This window comes from Lepisosteus platostomus, chromosome 1, assembly GCF_059453375.1.
Source record: "Lepisosteus platostomus isolate fLepPlt1 chromosome 1, fLepPlt1.hap1, whole genome shotgun sequence".
Taxonomy (NCBI): domain Eukaryota; kingdom Metazoa; phylum Chordata; class Actinopteri; order Semionotiformes; family Lepisosteidae; genus Lepisosteus; species Lepisosteus platostomus.
Window position 1 is genome coordinate 54,837,784 of NC_142611.1, and position 19,530 is coordinate 54,857,313.

General features: G+C 47.3%; 1 protein-coding gene across 2 annotated transcripts in view; it reads right to left on the reverse strand.

Annotated features, from left to right (window-relative positions):
• The window catches only part of eif2ak3 (eukaryotic translation initiation factor 2-alpha kinase 3), a 47,657-nt gene extending 28,340 nt beyond the window's left edge, over positions 1-19,317 (reverse strand). Inside the window, exon 1 of one of the 2 annotated variants that reach the window (XM_088632694.1) lies at positions 18,653-19,317. In XM_088632694.1, the coding sequence (XP_088488820.1) occupies positions 18,653-18,936 (284 nt within the window). In that variant the 5' untranslated portion in view covers positions 18,937-19,317. Of the gene's footprint in view, positions 1-6,063; positions 6,345-18,652 lie in introns of those variants that run through there. The other variant, XM_088632695.1, reaches the window with a different exon arrangement.
• Between the last annotated feature and the right edge of the window lie 213 nt (positions 19,318-19,530).

A 19,530-nucleotide genomic window follows, 5' to 3' on the forward strand; every position in this document is an offset into this window, starting at 1 on the left:
GACTGGTACCATTTTAACTGCACAGACCAGTGAGGTTGGAAGACTACTAGTTTTATTATTAACTACAAGTTCAAATGTTTTACGTCAGTGTTTTTTTTAATTAAAGGGGAACTACGATAATATTTTTATAATTCAGTGTTGGAAAAAATCAGCATTGATGAGTGTATTTTAAACCGCAATGAAAGTAATATGTACACAGTACATTCCTCCAATTTACATCACAAAATAGACAATTTCCTGGTGCATTACCATATTCTTCAATTTAGAATGAGCAACATAACCTCCGGTGATGTGCTGTGTCCTTATTACACCGTTAAGAAGTGAGCTTGTGAATACTTTTTCTTCCAATTCAATAGAAATATCACTCTCAATTTCGAGACGCGTTTGCCAACAAATACTGCTTGTTAACTCCACATGCAGATCACATAGGAACATTTCTGCAGTGAAATGTCTGCTGCACAACCTGTACTTCTTGTACATCACATTAAAGCAGTCATCACAGTGACTGGTGAGGGGGACAGGCCACATCACTTCACAACGGTCACGGTTTTCAAACTCAACACTTGCAAGATTCTTCTAGAACGTCAATGAATTTAGTTTGTCAACGAGATTTAAGAACCAGTCTGAGAAATTGGGACTGCAGTTTCCCTTTCAGATATCACCTTATAACAACAACAACAACAACAACAACAACAACAAGCAAACTAGTTTCAGGGGGCAGCAAAGTGAGCAACGAACAGGTTATCATAATATATTACACAAAGGCCATAGGAAAAAAGAAACCGAGCACAGATCAAGAAAGAAAAAAGCGGGGAAAGAGCCTGTTGTCACTACTGCCTGCCCCTCTACCAGTTGGCTCTCCCAGAGCTGGGCTACTTATCAGGTCACCTGTCAGAGATCCCAGCTCAAACACATGTACTACTGCCCGCAGTAACCCCACAGGTTAGTGTGCATACACAGACACAAATGCTCAAATACACAGGCACAAGACGGAGCCACATTTAAAACAAGGAAGCAGCAATCAAGGACATGATGCAGAAAAAGCCAGTTGAAGGTACTGGAACAAGATGAGATGATGGCCAGATGTAGTTCTCTTTCATGAAGGTTAAGGTGTGCAGCGGCCATACAACACAGGAAGTCTATTATTAGACATGTGTACAAAATAAAGTCTTAAAGCAAAGTTTTAAAGAGATGCTGCATCATCTCAGATATTTACAGACCTATCTTAAATTTAAAATTCTCTGCACAGCCACTGCACTGAGGTACTAAGTGGAAGCATGTACACTTCTTTAAACAGACCGAGGACCTGCATGCGCAGGCTGGGTGTGCGCATACAAAAGCCTGCAGCATCCCAGGCAGCTCTCAGAGACCGGCTCTCCGGCTCCCGAGCTCTCCGCAAGGAGAACCGGGCAGCACTCCCCCGGAAACCGGCTCTCCGGCTCCCGAGCTCTCCTCAGACACACCAGCACAGTGGAGGGGGTTTAACTGCTGCATTGTCGTGTTCTACAGGTGCATTCCAGTGAAAGCAGACTGAAGGCTTCCACACCTAGCAAATGTCCCACATTGCTGGTATGAGAATCCTGGTGTAATGTACAGAGACCTCGGGAGTTCTTTCCAACATCATGATAGAAATCTCGCCAAGACCACTTTTTTCAAACCTATATGAGTCAATAATTGAAAGAAAATAAACATACCGATGAGCCCTCTGTTGCAGAGAGCATAAAAACAAATCAAGGCAAACTGATCTGGTCATAGAGACCAAGGGAAAACAGAAGGAAACTGACTGGACAGGTCCAAAAAGCCAGGCAGCAAGACATCTAGCTCCCAGCCCAAGCACAGCGCTGTGTGAAAGGCAAACAAGGCAGAAGTCATTCGATACCCTGGAGTTATAGGACACAGACATGGCCTAACGTGCACTACAGTCTGTCTGCTGTGAAGTATCACATGAAGTTCAGCAATCGCGTTTAAAAACCATTACCAATTCAAGACGCAGTTAGCACAGAGATATTTCTGGTTCCCACAGGGACCCAATGCAAATCATCATACTAATAGTCTTAAATGCATAATTTATATGGCAGAAAAGCATACATTTGCAAAATTAGTGTATCAGCCCAGCACACACAATTAGTAACACCACCCAGAATTTTAACTTTTCTTTTTTTTGGTTTCATTTCCAATCTTTCCTGAAATGTCCCCCATTGACAGCAGGGAGTCTTCCCTGTGCTGAAGCAGGGAGGGCTCAGCCCAAACGTGTTGTTTCTCTTCCAGACTTCACTCCAACTCGGGAGCCCAAACGTGCGCTCCCTGCGTGTAATTGGCTGACTGGCTACCCAAAAACATTGGGCTGATTGGTTGTTGCTAAGCAGTAGGCATGCAGGGGGAGCAGGATGCTCTGGGTCCTTGTGCCTTCCCTCTTTTCGCTCTCTACGGCAAATCAAGGGATCAAAACATAGGTTTGAAGAAATGTGCTTTCAAAAACCAACGACATTTTAGAGGAACAGAGCCTCAAAAAGAAACTGTGCTCCCCATGAGCCAAAGCAAGCAGGAAGGAAGAAAGGAGGGTTACTGCAAACTCCTACAGCCTCAGCTGCATACCACACCTCAGGCTCCTGTCTCATCCGAACACAGCTGCCTTCACCTGTAGCTGTGGAATGAGAGAATGAGATCCTACTTAGTAGACCTCTCACCCGTAGGAGACAGTGAAGAGAAGAGTCTGGCACCTCACATTTCTACTGCATGCCAAGAGAAAGTTAATGATTGTTTGAAATGACACTTTGACATACTCATGTCACAGGTGCTCCCATGTTTTCAATCTATTTTAGAGATGCTGCATTTCCTTGCAAAACAAGATGAGAATAGTCAATTTCTTTAAGAAAATCATCTGTGTAAATCATTGCAGAGTAAAAAAAAAAACATTATCACTTATCAGAATTTGAACCCACACTTGTCCATCTCAGCAAAGGAAAAGGTATTGTAAACAGTCAGATCAGGCAGCCTACACGGAGATGACTTTTCTCAGCAGTTCTGAATCCCATCACTCATACTCGGTCCCAGTGCCACAGGGAACCGAGCCCATTGAAAAGCAGGGCTGCTCTTACTACTGGAGTGTCCCTAGGGCTCATTTTTCACTCAGCAAATCAGCACGTCCTTCCTCGACCCTGTCCAATCAGTGCAGGCATCTGGCTGTAACTGTGCAGCAGCAGGCAGCGGTTTCACAGCCCTTTCTCGTGCGCCGATCCCAGTTCTGTCTGGGGCACAGACACACAATCGGCACGATCTGATGAATAAGAGGCACGCGGGCAGGGAGCGGCACCGGACTGCCAGGGGCAGAGCGGTGCTGCCGCGTGCCAGCCTGCCTCCGTACCTGCTGAAACACACAGGTGCACCTGACTGCTCAGCACTCCCAGCCTACAAAGTGTGTGGAGACAGGTCACAGAGCTGACATCTCCATCTCCAGTGGCGTCTGTGGAAAGTGCACAGAAGCCAAAGGAATGCTGGGCACCCTGCATAGACCTCAGAGCCAAAACGAAGGACATTGGCCCAGATTTTGACAACTAAAATTCAAAGTAACCAGAAGACATTACAAAGAGGTAACACTTAAACTGCTATCCAAAACAACTTAAAACTTGTCAACTTAATGGCAAAAATTCTCAGATAAAACGTACAAGCATTTATTCTGCTTGTTTAAGAAGTGCCCTCATCCTTTATCTTGTCAGAAAGTGGTTTAATTTGTACACACAACTTCCAGTATTCCACATTCTGCTCCTGGGACAGACAGTCCAGTACTCTGGAGAGCTCTGCCGAGTGGGTACACTGAAAGTATCCTCAACACTCTCTCCTGAACTCAAAGCTCTGCAGGCAGGAGAGAGGTTCACAAGTACACGTTTGTGAAACGGGTTCTGGAAAAATGGCAGTGATTTATGTGAAGTTGGTAAAAGGGGAACAAATAAAATATGCTTTAGGGCAGTGTGTCGAGGTTCCCATTCTGCTGCAGCCTGTGCCACACCCCACTGGGACAGGCAGGAGGCTTAGGGCTGGGTGATGGGACAGGGCGCCAATGCTGTAGCACCAAGCCACAATCGCTGTACTGCCACCACTCCTCGCTGAGAGGAGCGACTACAGCAGGAAAACAACCTAGTTCTCCTTGGAAATGCCTAAGACTTTTTCTGACCTAAAAAAAAAACAGTTTTCATGCTGCGTGTGCTCCCAAAATATTTTTAGAGCTCGAGGGGTTGGGTAATGACATGGGATGGGAGTACGATTTTTTTTAAAAACAGCTCTAATTTGAGGAAGTGGAAGCAAAATGTGTCTGTCACTGGCACTGCTGGGCGCGTCTCCTCGCTCAATGCTGTCAATCAATACTGACTGGCAGAGCTTGGCCGGCGCCAGCAGCACCAGGGATGGGAGATTTTCACATGCTTCACTGCAGACAAGACCCCCTGGCATCGGCAAAGCTGAACCCAGTGATCTCCGGGACTGGAAACTAGATAAAGGTCCACCTGTCCACTCTGCCTTTCACCATCCTCTCGGAGAATGGGAAAGCTTTTCTGCTGTGATCACAACGATCAATCAGAGTGCCCGGTGTCCGAGAAGGCAGCCAAGTTCAGTCTTACTCCTACATATGTAGGAACAGGGTTCCTGCCGTCATGCTCCATCTCTATAAACAGACGATCAGAAGTGACTACTTTGGGGATGCAACATTTGACCCCTGTGAGTTTTCTTGTGCACTGAAATCAGCCAGGTGGCTGAGAAGTTCTGTTACAAGGATGCACACAAAGTCTTTGGTGTACTAAAATCGCACCCCTATAGAAGCACTTGTCGTCCAGCTTTGTTTACTGAATAAACTACATGGGTGTGTGCAATACGACAACTGCTTTCTCCTGTGGCGACTTGCAGTTATTCCTTCTTTCAGCACTTTCCCAAGCTTCACTTACTGGTCTCCAATCCCGGGACGGGACCAGGGCTTCAGACAAGGTCACCCACTGCACGAGAGCAGACTGGATTGTGCTCACTGACAGCCCCCCATATCTCCACAGCATTTCGCTGGTGTCTAGAAGAAATCTTAACAGCCCTTCCTCAGCTTGATTTTACTTCGATTGTATCTGTGCTAATTATTGCAGGAACAGAAAAATGCATTTTTGTTCCTGCAAAAAACAAAGGTACAGCACCCTCTTAAATTAAAGGGTCCTGTCTAACATGATTCCAGTGCAATGAGCTGGTTTTAGATTAAGTCACATTGCATTACTTTAGTAAAACATTGCTGACATGCAAAGAGCTGTTACAGATATGTTAAAAGGTGCCATGAAGAAGACAGTCGGTTTGTTTTTTGACTCACTAACGCTCCTCATTGGAATGATGGGGTGCAGTAGAAGTGCACTGCAGTACAGAGGGGGGATTTCCCTTGTATTAATAGCAGAGTGTGCAGGGATTGCCCTGAGGAATGGAGCAGGACTCAATATTCTCCATTAAAAATACTGGACCTGATCACCGCGCTCAAGATTCCTTACCTCCGCACAAAAACATCTCATTCAAAAGTCAAACAAAACTCATAAACATGCTCTACTTTCAATCATACGCTCTGAAGAAGCCCTCCTCCAGACTCGCAACCCACGCAGAATACTCATCTTCGACACACACACGCCCTACTTCATCTACTACGCATTCTGATCAAATTCTGCAGTGACCACCGAAGACGGAGGACTTAACTCTCCAGTGTTATAAAACCAGCCGATAAAAACAAGGGCATGAACTTGCATGCACACCGACACACCACCACTCCTGAACCCCCTCCTCTCTCCTCTTCAGACGCGGCTAAATCAAACTCAGACACACCGCGCTCCCTCTCGCTCATTGGCCAGATGCTCGCCCCACTCTGTGTGGCTGATTCGTTGTTGCTAAGCAGTAGGGAGCCAGCAACACAGGCAGGATAATCTGGTCCTAGTGCCCCCCTCTTTTTCCTCCCCCACCCAATGCTGCAGTACTGCAGGGTCCTGCTCTACTTGTGATCTGTAAACAGATCCTGGAACTCAAGCACTTCGCTGTTCGGACCGGCCAGAACCTTACCGTTCAGCACCAGCACACTTCCCGTGCATATTTGCTGTGCGAAGTTTCTGCACCACTGCTCATGCCGTCAGGACAGCACATCCGTACTTAGGCTTGGCTCAGGAAACTGGGAATCAGTAAACCAAGAAATCCCCAAGTTGCTGTTTTCCTCAATGGCAGAAGGACATCCCAGGACAGTAAGCCAGCCCCAGATAAGAATGCAGACCGGGACAGCAAGAGCTTCTGCACTGCACAGTGGTACTTAGCCAGGTATCTCAACGCAACAGGAAAAAAAGTTTGAAATCTCCAAGGAAAAAACTAAATAACACTTAGTTGCTTCACAACACAGAAGAAGAGAAGTTTTTAATGAGTTTTCAAAATAAGAGCCTGAAAAACGGCAGAAAGCAGGTTCCAGCAGGCAGGAGAAGAGAAAAAGCCAACTCCTTTCCCCTGGCGCGCCCTGCACGACAATGTCCAGTTACTTCTGTTCAAGAGCTTTCTTCTTGCATCCATCACGTTACGTGGCTCAAAAGGAAAACTTAATATCTAACAGTGCTAAAATTCCCCCCAAATAATCCCGGAGTTCTGGAGAAGAGCACTGAAGCACGAGCGCCCGTCACACCCCACCTGTGCCCACCAGAGCACCACCATCAGGGGCCTGGCTGCTATTAATAAACCTGACAACTTTCCCCGGTTACAGAACCAGACAGCGAAAAACAAAACAAGGACATGAACTCTTTCTCTCTCCCCCTCCTCCCCTCAGACGCGGCTAACTCAAATTCTACACACTCCCCTCCTCTAGTCTAATTGGCCAACTACTTGCCCAACTCCATCTGGCTGATTCGCTGTTGCTAAGCAGTAGGCAGAGGGAGCCAGACGGGGAGCAGGGTCCCAGTGCCAGGCAGCCCTGCAGAGGCCGAGGTGTTGCTGACTTGCAGGGGAGGGATGCTAGGCAGCGCAGGCTCGGCACCACAAGCGCCCAGCCCGCCTCGCCCCTCCAGCCACCAGGCACAGCTGCTGGTGACGATCTGGGAACCTCGCAGAGCATCACCACAAGCCATTTAATCCCACTGAGAAACCACCTACCGAAACCAAGAGAACTGCAGGAGGGCGAACGTCCAGAGAATAGTTTTATTAAACTACAAAATCATTTGCTTCAATGTTAGTCTGCCACTGATGATATCTTAGTGACAGTCTCGGAACACATTCTACTCCCATCTAAGTGACATAACTAACTTTGTCTTTAAGAGACAGCTACCTAAAGCCAACACCGCTGTGTGGATGAAAAACCTGAAGCGCTTGGCTCCGAGTTTTCAGTGTTTTACAGTGCTAAAACCAGCCTTTACATCTGCAGAAGCTCTCAAAAGTCACCTGTCTGACATCCGAGCCTACAGGAGTGCGACCTGGAGAAACCACAGCAGAGGACTGCTGGAGATGGACGACCCTCTAGCTGAGGCTACCACCAAACTAAATGAGCTCCCTCTTGTAGCAAAAAAATAGATTCAAAGATTTTGGGAAAAACCCGCAGTAGCAGATTTCAATACAATCCCATTATACACAGCAAATAAACAGCCTGAACAGAGAAGAACCTGAGGCGAGGCAGGCAACTCATACAACGTTGTAACAAGACCTTGCTTTTACAAATTGTTAAATCTGTGGACTTTTTTTTTTTTAAAAGGAGAAAGCTTAGTCACAAGAATTGGTGGTCTACTTGCCACACTCCGGGGAAAACCTATTCTCAGTCCCAGGTTTGCAAAGTCGCAACACTTTAAAAAAAGATGTAGTGACATCAACACGTAACACTTGAAAAAGACAAGCTTATTAAAATGAGCCACCTGCCAGGGAAGACATCAAGAAAGCAAGTACTCAAAGATTTGTTTTCCTAATTTGAGGGTCAGGACTGACAACAACAAACAGTGCTAATGAGAATCTGAAGACATTCCCGCCTGTTTTACTTGGTTCCTCGGCACTCGGTGCTACATGATGGAGTAAATGTGTTAACACTACAAGTGCTAAGCATTCCATTGTCCATGAAATAAATTTTTAAATGCATGTCAGTCATATAACATGCAAAAGTGTTTAAGTTTTTCTGTTCACTGGCCTCTAAAGGAACAATATTCATGCTGTACAGCCGCAACAATACAGAACAGCTCCATAAACGAATGGAAAAAAAACCTACAGGAAAGTGCATTCCAAACCAAGAATAGGAAGAAATTGTTTACACAGGCTTGTGGAAGTCTAGAAGCTGCCTAGCCATGTTGCTGAAGCCGATACCGCATCTGCTTTCAAGAACCAGCTGGGTGAGAGTCTTGGATCAATTAGCCATCAATCTGCCTCCTTTTGATTGCAAGCTTTGTTAGTAACAAAGTTAGTCTCTTGCCAAACTTCAAACCCCAACCTTGTGCCCTTTCCCACTCTGCATGAACTTCCACAGAACTTTACCGTCCACTGTCGACTGCACCTCTGACTTCAGATTTAATCTGAACAGCGCAAAGGAGTCAAAGGATTGCTCGGAGCAAGTCGCCCTGCTCCAGCAAAGCAGCGCTTCTTGAATCACACTGCAGACTCTGTAACTAGCCATAACGGGACCAACAAGCTGCCAGCCTCTCCGAGGACTTGCCACTTCTGTGCCACCGAGCAGCTACATGCATCTCCAGTTGGATGTGGCTTCCTGGAATGAACAGCTGCACATTCATTTTCTATTTAATCCATATTTCAGCCAGGTCAATCCATCGAGAAGAAATGACATTGTGAAGAGAACACATTTATACAGCAGGCATTTGCAAGAGTCACCTGTGTAATTGCCACCTGAAACTGGAACCCATGTTCACCACGCTCCTCCCCTCCATCCTCACAGGGGGATGCGGCACCCCATGTGTCCAGTACTCCCAGCACCGCTGACAGCCGCCTGACCAGCCTGGTACCGCCGTGCTGCCAGCTCTGCTCTCTGGCCACGCGCAGGCCCAGTGCAGCCGCGCTGAGCCCCCACAATCAACGCGACACCTTCTTCACAAGATCTCAGCTTTGTAAACGGTAATTAATGTTTCTGAAAGTCAGTCTAATGACAAAGAATTTTCTATTCTCAAAAACACAAAGCCCTTTAATAAACACTTACTAAGCATCTGTCTTGCAGCTGAGACACTATGACTAAATTTCAGCAATGTCTCCAAGCAATCTGCACCTACAGTATAGCGGCTACTCCTGCGCTTGCTGGGATACCTGAACCCCGCACAGGGATACTAGATGGATAAAGTCAGTGTGCCGACAAGGCTAAATCTCTGCACAGAGCACCAAGAACTAACATAAGATTCCCAAGATCCTCCTTGTAAGTCCTTATCATCAGATCACCATAGGCTGTCTAAAGACCTGGTCAGTTCTTGTACCTTGGCCCATCTTAATCAGTACAGTAGTTAGTCATTAGCCAAACAATGAGATCAGGGGTCAAAGGAGGGCAGCACGAATGTCCTCCTGCAGTCTGGCACAGTCCCCTCTCACTGGAGCCTCTGTAATTAATACGGGATCACTCCCACGCGGCTGGCTGATGCACACACTGCTGCCCCCTTTGACCCCAGACTGCAGCCCAGAGAGAACAAACGACCCTGAGCAAGTCGGCCCTTTAGGGGAAAAGAGGCCCGGGACACTAGAGATAAAGCGTCAGGCTTTTCACAGGCTGCCCATCAAAGAAATGGAGAAACCTCCTGAATTTCTAACCCCACTTATATTCCACTTTTCTCTGGTTGCCATTGTATGTCATCAAGACAAAGTGTACAAATGTGCCCCACCAACTCTGTGCATTACAGTGCGGTCACAGAAGAGAACTTGGTAGGGAGAGGAGATTTTCCATCTACATCAGCCCAATAACCGTGTGAACACCCAGATGCGTAGCTATATACTTTCTGCACTCCAGCACTGGCTCCGTGCTGTCAGACACTGCATGGGAAGAAGCCACTGTCACGGGCAACTTCAAGCTCAGTAAACGCAGTGTGGATTGAAAGGGATTACTCTTCACTCTACTGCACAGCAGCCCTTGAAACCTCAAGAGCTCAGTTTATTAACTTCACACTAACTGCCACCACTTCACAGTGAAGAGGGATTCACATCTGAAACAGCCTCACATCTTGAGGCGCAAGAACATAACCATCATCTGGATTAATGCCAGAACGCTCATCAGGCTACAGGCCAGCATATTCCAGCTGATACAGAGCCCACTGTACACACAAACAGTGCTCAACACAGTATAAACACAAAGCTTTTGTCTCCGTTTCAGCACCAAAAATTACCAAGAAAAATATTGTATGTGATTCTGCATGTCACCGTGCCTCTGTCAATGCAGAGTAAATGAAAACGGGGACTGTCAGGATTCCATCCTGGAACAGAGAAAAGCTGTCCATACATAGATTCATGATGGTTTAATTCCCATTGAGAAAGTTTGCACTTGGAATTCACCATTACAGCACATATAACAGTAGAGGGTCAAAAAAGTTATTCTCTGAAGGCAAAACAGTGAGGAGGTGTTTATGGATTCTGACACATCCAGACACAGAACTTTTTCTGTGGAGTTTGCATGTTCTCCCTTATCCAAATGCAATTCCTTTAGGTTGTTCCCAACATCCAAAGGCACCGTGTAGGGTAACTGGCATCTGTGAGATGTCTCCACAAGCTTGTGTGTCACAGATGTGTGTCCAGGGTATAATCCTACTGTACACCTCTTGTTGCTCAGGGCTGGCTCCAGATCACCTCGACCCTCTCGGATGAGGACAGAACGGATTTCTGTACATAGGCCACCTCGATTCCTGACCATCACTCAAGGTCCATTGCAGAGGACCATCTGCAAATTCCAGCTCAGGCCTCGCAAGAAGGAGCTTTAATGTTAAGTGAAAACACACCTAGAAATAAAACTGACCTCTATATATAAAGCCTGAAGATTACACACTATGCAAGTAGTTGTAGTGTGTATTGTTTGACTCCAGCATGCCAGATGAATTGACAGTGGCTGCGGTGCTCTGTAGGACACGACTGGCCTTCTGCACAAGCCACAGCAGTTCAGAGCACTGGATCAAGGCTAACGAAATAGCTCGCATTGCTCCAAACCCTAAGCCATACCCCTCATGTAATTACTACCCACTCCAAGCTTGGCTTCCCCCTTTCCTTCACTGAACACAGCCACCGGTGGATCGTCAGCTTCTCTCCTGTTGCCTTCTTTCGATGCCCCAGTGACACAATGGCATCTGCAGCTTTCAGATCAACTGTGAGGTTTAAAACGGAGTACCAGCCACCAACAAACAGCCTTGAACAAAAGCCCTGGATCCAAACATACACCTGTGTGCAACTAACCAATCCCATCAGGACAGAGGCAGCCATAACCAATCACAGGAACAGTGCCCAGGAGGACACCAGTGCCCTGTGAAGGGCCCATGGTGTCATTCCAACACTAGCTATGGGATGGGATGGGATGGGATGGCTGTGTTGCCTCAATCAAATTGCCAAAGAAGGGTCAGCGAGTCACATCACCCAAAAGCTCCTGCAACTTAGCTAGCCTTAAATGCTGTTATCATTTACTCCAGTTATTTAGGAAAACAGAGAAATGCTGAAAAACAAAAAATGCTATGCCAACCACAGCTCTAAAAACATGAGTATTATACTGTATATTAATGGAAGAGTGAAACACCCTAGTGTCCTTCTCTCCACGCACTGTCCAACAGAGGGAGAAGTCATTACCAACTTCCACGACATTCCTTGTCCTTTGAACATCCTTCATCACTCTGCACAACAGCTTGTGCTCGATGCCTTTTTCATGTTGTAGTAAAGGTCGGCTTATACAGCTTGGGTACCACAGAGAAACATGTTCTGGTCATGCCGGTCCCGTTACAAGAAGTCACCTGACAAATGGGCAAGGATACAAGGTGACCAGGTTGCTGTAGAATATTCCCAATATCTCTGGTCCTGCAGTTAGGCTAGCAGCTAACTACACTGTGTTCCGATAGGAGGCCAAGTACAAACACCAGCACAATACAGTGCCTGCTCAGATAGCACAAGACCAATAGTCTGCAGGGGTCACCTTGTCCAGCACCGGCCAGCGGGCTTTCCTTCAGCTCAGCTCGGTGCACCAAAAGCAACTTTCTCAGCAGGAGCTGCCGCACAGGTGTCTATCAAGAGTACATGTACCACCATGCGTGAAACAAGCCGAGATTCCTTTTACTCCTGTCCAGATCCAAAGTCTTCTAAAGGATCCCATCCAAATGGAGACGGAAGTGATTGTGCTTCTGCTCTGTCCCAGAACCGTCCCAGCTTACAGCTTACAGTCTTCTAAAGCCACCGCGAGGGAGCAGCAGCAGGTGAACCTGCTGAAGAGAGTTCTGTTCCAGCCTCCGGCTCCTCTGTACAGCACGCAGGCTCTTTCCCAAAAGCAGCCTTCAGGGGATTCTTTCTAGATGCTTGTGCGAGAGCAAAGGATGGGGAATGAGCCTGTGCTTGAGAAGGCAGATCTGTGGCTTTAATACACAGCATACTGGCCCTCTATGGCTAATACTGCCCTCTAAAGAGCAGTTTTACAGCACATCCTAGTCCTGTTAAATGACAAGTACAGAAAGCAGCAGTAGTCACTCAGAGGGCCCAGGGTAATGTCTGCAAAGACCTCCAACGAAAACTAAGAAAGACCTGCTGCAGGTCACATCTCATCTCTTCACATCTCTGGAACTTGCAGACTCGTGTCCGAAAGGCATAAAACAAAACTAGAATTCTTGTTGAATTTTGTAAAACTTCTCAAGGGCCCTTTATTTCGATCATTTAAATATGAAAAGAAATATAAAGATACAAAAGGCATTTTATGTAAAGTATTTGAAAAGAATATGCTGACCCAGACCAGGTTTTAAAAATGACTTCTTGACTTTGTTTATGTTATACCCCATTACTGTCAAAATGTGAGACGTCAAGACAAACTGCATTTGTTGAATTTTTTTTTATCTCAAAACAGATGATGTTCGGGGACAATTTTTGAACCACATTTACACAAGAACGGTTACAAATGTGAGGAGGTAATTCAGCCCATTAGCCTGACTGGTAGTTAACGGACCCAGGGATCTCATCCAGCTCTTTTTGGAAAGAGACAGTATATCAGCATCAAAATGACTGGGTAACGTGTTCCATACCCCCACAAACCTTTGAGTAAAGATGCAACTACTGTTGACAGTTTTAAATGCACTTCCACATAGTTTTAACATGTGCTTCCAACTTAAATCTGTTAGGAAATAAATGTTAGAAGACACACAGTTTTAGTGCCAGCAGTTATGATACAGCTGTCTAACTAGCATCACAAAGCCAGCTGGCGTGAAAAAAGTCTAGAAAGTTGTTTATTCTTAGGAAGGACCGTGGCAAATTAGAGTCAATCCCAGAAGCACAAGGCACTTTCTCACGCACTCAGACAGCTCAGAGATGAAATTAACACAGGCAGGCTATCTGTGGACAGCAGGAGGAAACCTGAGCACCGAGAGAAAACGTGTGAACATGGAAGGAAAATGCATACTGAACACAGAAGGCACCCCAGCCTGGAATCAAACCCCGAACCCAAGATCTGAAAGGCAGCGGCCGTAACCTCCACACACCCATGCCACTTCCAAAGAAAACATAAGAAGTAAAACTGCAAGCAAGTGCCCAACAAACATTGCCCTTCAGGTGTGCAAATCACACACCTTCCACTTGCAGTCAGGTTTGCACTGTCAGCAGTTTGACTCCTCCTGCATAAGTAAGACAGTCTACAAAACCCCGCCTTCACTGCCTTGTCTCTGTCCAAACACTGAACGTCACCGGACGTCAGGGAAAGTAAACAGTGAATGAAAGCAGATCGACACGCAAGATGTGGGCACATGAGAGCGGTCCGCCTCCTCTCTCTCTTTCGTGCTCCAGCCAAGAGGGAGGCTCCTGAGATTCTGGTGCCATGGTGTCACATGCCCACAGAGCGTGGAAATCCCCATTCTCTGCCCTGTCAGCCATCAGCAAGGCTCCTCACCACACACACAGGTCCAACAGCTCCACACTGTTCATACTGTGTATTCCGCCAGCACACTCGCACCTCCCTCCTCTCCAGGGCTCCACACTAAGGGCCATGGGGAATCTGAAGTGCAGAAGAACAAGATGCAACAATCCTTTATAACCGAGTCTACGGTCTGCTTTGGCAGTGCTGTAGAGAAGGGTTTGCCTTGAGAGAAAGGCCCAGGACTGTTTCTCTAAGCAGCCCCGATCAGCTGGCTTTAGCGAGCTACCAATGACAGGACACAGGTAAGCTGGGGCAACCTTCTGCTTGCTACAACCAGTATGCGTCACAGAATGGGGAGATTCAAACCCACACTATCTTCTCTGCATGATCCATGGAGAGTCCAAAGAAACAGAAGAAATGATGCACAGGATTCAATCCTTAAAATCTCTAGCCTGCACTACATAGGGTGTAACCTGCATGACCAAGTGGAAACCTACAATGCCAGTTTATTCTTTAATGTAAGCAAATTAATCATAATTTTGACACTGTTAACCATAACATCTTACTTTCTCATCTCGAGACTGTTTGGAGTCTGTGACACTGCCCTCAAATGGTTTAAGTCTTACCTCACTGATCGCTGTCACTTTGTCTCTCTCAATGGGTACAGGTCTGAAATTGGTCTTGTCAAGTCTGGTGTCCCCCAGGGCTCAATACTGGGCCCCTTGCTCTTCAGCATTTACATGTTCCCACTTGGTCAGCTTTTCACATCACATGGCCTCAGCTTTCATTTTTACGCTGACGATACTCAAATATACATCCATACCAAACCCGACACTGATGTGGCTGTCTCTATTCTATCTAATTGCATCTCTGACATAAAAATTTGGATGACTCAAAACTTCCTTCATCTTAACTGTGACAAGACTGAAGTCATGCTTATTGGTACCCCCCATTAACTTCGTAAAGCCAGTCATGTAACCCTGTCTGTAGATGGCTCTGTACTTGAGCTTCAATCGAAATTGAAAAACCTTGGGGTTATATTCAATTCTGGCTTAACATTCGACCCACATGTACAGCATACTGTCAAAACATCTTTTTTTCACCTTAGAAATAATTGCAAGACTACGCCCTATGCTATCATTAACTGTGGCTGAAAAGCTGATCAACATATTTGTGTTCTCTCGAATTGACTACTGCAATGCTCTACTCCCTGGGGTATCTAAATCTACTCTGAACAAGCTGCAGTATGTCCAAAATTCAGCAGTCAGAATCCTGGTCTAGTGCAAGTGTTCACATTACTCCTATCCTGGAGTCCTTGCACTGGCTTCCGGTCAAATTCCGCGTAGACTTTAAAATCCTCATCCTCACCTACAAGGCTTTACATGGCTTGGCACCTCAATACCTGTCTGAGCTTTTATCGCCCTACTCCTCACCTCGCAACCTCCGCTCTTCAAATTCTGCCCTCCTTACTGTCCCCCAAGCCCGTCTACATTGTATGGGCAACAGGGCCTTCTCCTGCTATGCCCCCAAGCTCTGGAACTCTTTGCCCAAGGATATTAGAGAGTCACCTTCTCTAAACTCCTTCAAATCTAGACTCAAAACCTTCTTCTTCAGAAAAGCCTTTACTTAACTGGTTCCATTCTTCACCCCTCTGCTCTTCTTAATACCACCTTCCACGGTCTCCTCTATTGTTATTGTTGTAATTATAATTCTGTCCTATCTTGTGAAATCTTCTTATTTATTGTTGTAGGGTTCTTATTTATTGTTATTGTCATCCTGTAAAGCGCTTTGAGAAGCCACCTTTAAAGGCGCTATATAAAATAAAGTTTATTATTATTATTATTATAATTTTCTAAGAACAATGTACTGAAAAACAATCTGAACAATTAAATCCCAATCACCCATGTATAGCCAAAACAAGGATTTGCACTATGACTAAGCTTGTGTTTGCTGTATCCATAACTGACTGAATTCTCTTGCCATGACTGGCAGGAAACTCCAAAAACACTGAAACCTAATCACACCTGTTTCTTTCCTAACTGTTAAGATTATTGCTTTATTTTGAATTGCTCAGCACTCTGGCAAGTTTAATAAAAAGCACACCAATTTTAAATTACGTACCATACTCGCCTATGAAATCAAAAGACGCCGTGATGGAGACACCACTAATTAAATAAGTTCAAGCAAACATTAACAGGGCCAATTCTGCTAAAAAGCATTGGAACTCAACGAACGAGGAGAACACCTACTGTACTACAAGGGGGGGGAGAATGACGGGCAACAGAGTGCACTAAAACAAAGTATCTGAGAACTACACAAATCTGCCCTGCGGGAAGACTAGTGATTTAATTCATCATCTGTACTCAGCGCTCCTCACTGCCATCAACAATGCGCTCAGTACGGGATCTCCGTCTTCTTCCGAATTCACAGGAGAGCAGTGCCTGCTGAAGATCTCACCGACAGCTCTCACTGCACGACTCACTGCAGCCTTGGGGTGCCAACATGGAGTCCTGCCAGGAAGTCTCCCTGTTAATGGCGCCGCAAGGCAGCTCTAGAGCCACCGCATCGCCAGGCTGGAGAGAGCTGAGCTGAGCACAGCACCACCGCATCGCCAGGCTGGAGAGAGCTGAGCTGAGCACAGCACCACCGCATCGCCAGGCTGGAGAGAGCTGAGCTGAGCACAGCACCACCGCATCGCCAGGCTGGAGAGAGCTGAGCACAGCACAGAGGTTTTAGAGCCACCACATCACAATAACAGGCAGCTGCCCTGACTAAACACTGTCTTTAGTTTTAGAGGAGCCCTTTATTAGACAGTAAAACAATTCCATTCGATTTTAACTTAACAACCAACTTGTGGAAACTGCTCCCAATATGGAGGCTGGAGGAATAAGCCTGCCTCACACAACTGGTTAACTGGCAGCCCCACAGGAGGTAATGAACTGGAATAGAGTCCCATCCATCGCCAACTACAACACAAAAAACCTGCGGATCAGGAGACGGGCGTTTCACCCGATACCATTCCCAGCTCTTCGCTGTTCCGACTCTCAGCACATGCCTCTGCAGCTCTAGCCTGAAGCTCCCCACAGTGCACTCACCACTGCCTTGCTCTCTGCCATGAATACTAGCCTTGCTGGTCCCTGCAGCACAGCCGGTTTCCTTGGCATTTGCTGTGAAATCCCACAGGAGACGCACATGCCGGGATGCTGTAACGTTAGTTACGCCAAGTGTTAACAGGATATTCGATTCTCACCATCTCATTTTTCTCTTAAAGCCTTGCAGTTCTTCAGTTTCTCTTCCAACAATAGCTTTTTCAAGAAGGATCCTACGGCCTTGTTTTACGGAGACAGGAGTTTGTACTTGCCTTGCGAGACATGAAAAGTGGTTTCTCCCTCCCGAGTTCGTGAAGTTTCAGGGGAAAGTGAAGAGACGGGGTTGGTTTGGAGTCTTTTTGTCCTTATACAGTATACAACCCGCTATTTATGAAGCATTCCGCGTCGTCTTCTTTTCACAGTCACGAAAAGTCACTTTCCTAAGTTCATGTTTCATAAGGGTTTATCGAGAATGGTTTTCCCCCTTCAGGTTCAGCGTGCTAGCAATGCAGCAGAGCCCTGCCCCGGGACGTGCTGCTCTCGGGGTTAACCGCCTCTGGTGTCCAGATGTTTAACACGAGCAAGACGGAACTCGGGGGCATCCTCGCAGCCCGCGGCTCTTTACGCAAAACAAAGGGCGAATTTCTCGGTGAGGTGTGGAAGGGAGGAAGTGAAAACTGTCATCTAGCCGATATGTGCGCTGTAAAAAAACACGACACCCTGTGCTCTGCTGCAAACAGCCTTTTAACACGGGAAGCTCGACACTAACACGCACCGGGGCCCGCAGAGCCTGCCGCACACCGCAAGGGCAACAAGCTCCCTGCGGGCAAAAAATGTAAAAGCACGGCAGAAAGAAAACGGCGCCTTGTTACTTTTGTACTTGTTGAAGTACAAAAAGAAAGTTAATAATATATAACCCGCAAACAAACTTTTCGACTGGGAGGTCAAATGCTGACCTGTTCGGATTCAACACCTGTCTGTGTCCTGGCGGTGATGGGGGGTAGAGCCGAGCCCAGTCACTACTGCAGGAACTACAGCTCCTTCGCAGAGGACGTTTGTCAAAAATGAAAGTGATGCGTGAGGAGGGGAGGTTAATAACCGAGACAACAGTTTCCTCACACGTAGTACGACCATATTGCAAGTGAACTGCATCTGCACTTCTGTAAAACGCGAAGTTGTCGCTCGACTGTGCCCGCCCAAGGGACGCCCGACAGAGACTAACGCGTGGCAGGGACGAGGGGGCACCCGGACCGGCTGTGCGACGCCGGGAGACCCGCCGCTCCTCCGAGGGCGACACTCGGAGCTCAGACTCAACGGCACGTCCGTAACGGCGAGAAGAGCTCGGTGTCCGCGACACACTCGCCTCCCTCGCGTGTGACACGGGGTGAAAAGTGCATTAGGGGGGTCACCCCCCAACTGCACATCCTCCTACAAGCCGGGGCAGATCGGTCTGTGACTCCCGTGACTTCACAAAACAAAACAAGCGACAACGACCATGGGCCAGGGCGAGACGGATCTCCATGCAGCATGTAATAACTTTTTTTCGTACCTTTTCAGCTTGTCGTCTCCGCCAGTCTCCCCCGACGACTCGTCGCCCTCGCCGGCTCCCCCGGTCTCGTCGTCCTCCACGGTCACATCGCCGAGAGCCGAGGCAGCCCCGACGCTTTCCAGGCCCCGCTCCATTCCACCCGGACCATCTTCGGCCGCCTGCGGCCCCGCGGCGGCGGCGGTGTCGGTGTCCGGCTGGCCCCCAGCAGGACCGTGTGCCCGGAGCAGCAGCAAGAGCAGCAGGAGGGAAAGGCTCACGTTTGCAAGCTGAGACCCCTTTTCCATTTGTAGGAGTGGTACATTAGTGAAGGGAAAATGAGCGATCGGGCACAAGGACGGAAAAAGACACCACGATATCAAAGTTGAAATTATTTACAGTACTAAAGGCAAGTTCTTCCTCTCCCTCCCACCTCCTTCCTTAACGTAAACATGAACAGCCACTAGAGCCCCATATTATTCCCTTTATACTTGACGGCGAGACTGCCCTAGCAACGCTCAGCCCACCCTGTCTCCACACACGCATTGGACGGAGATGCACGTTCGTTCCAGGTAAATACAGATTGCAGCACTCCTATCGGGCAGCATCTTTGTCAATCCCAGTCACCGATGTACTCATCTCCTTCCAGTTGGCGCAAGGAAATGTCACTCAAACAAGGACTCCAGCCGGCAGTTCAGCCCTCCAAACAATAGAGGTGATTGGTCCTCTGTCCTGTCAATATCACTCTATTGGTCGTGGACTTGACAGCCCAGCCTACTCGGATGGGAACAATGGGCGGTGTTGTCGGTAGAAACTGAGGGGCTGATTGGTTGGTTATGGACACGTTGCAGCCAATCGAGAGGAGAGTACCGTTTACCCCTGGCGGAGAGTGGTGCGTTTAG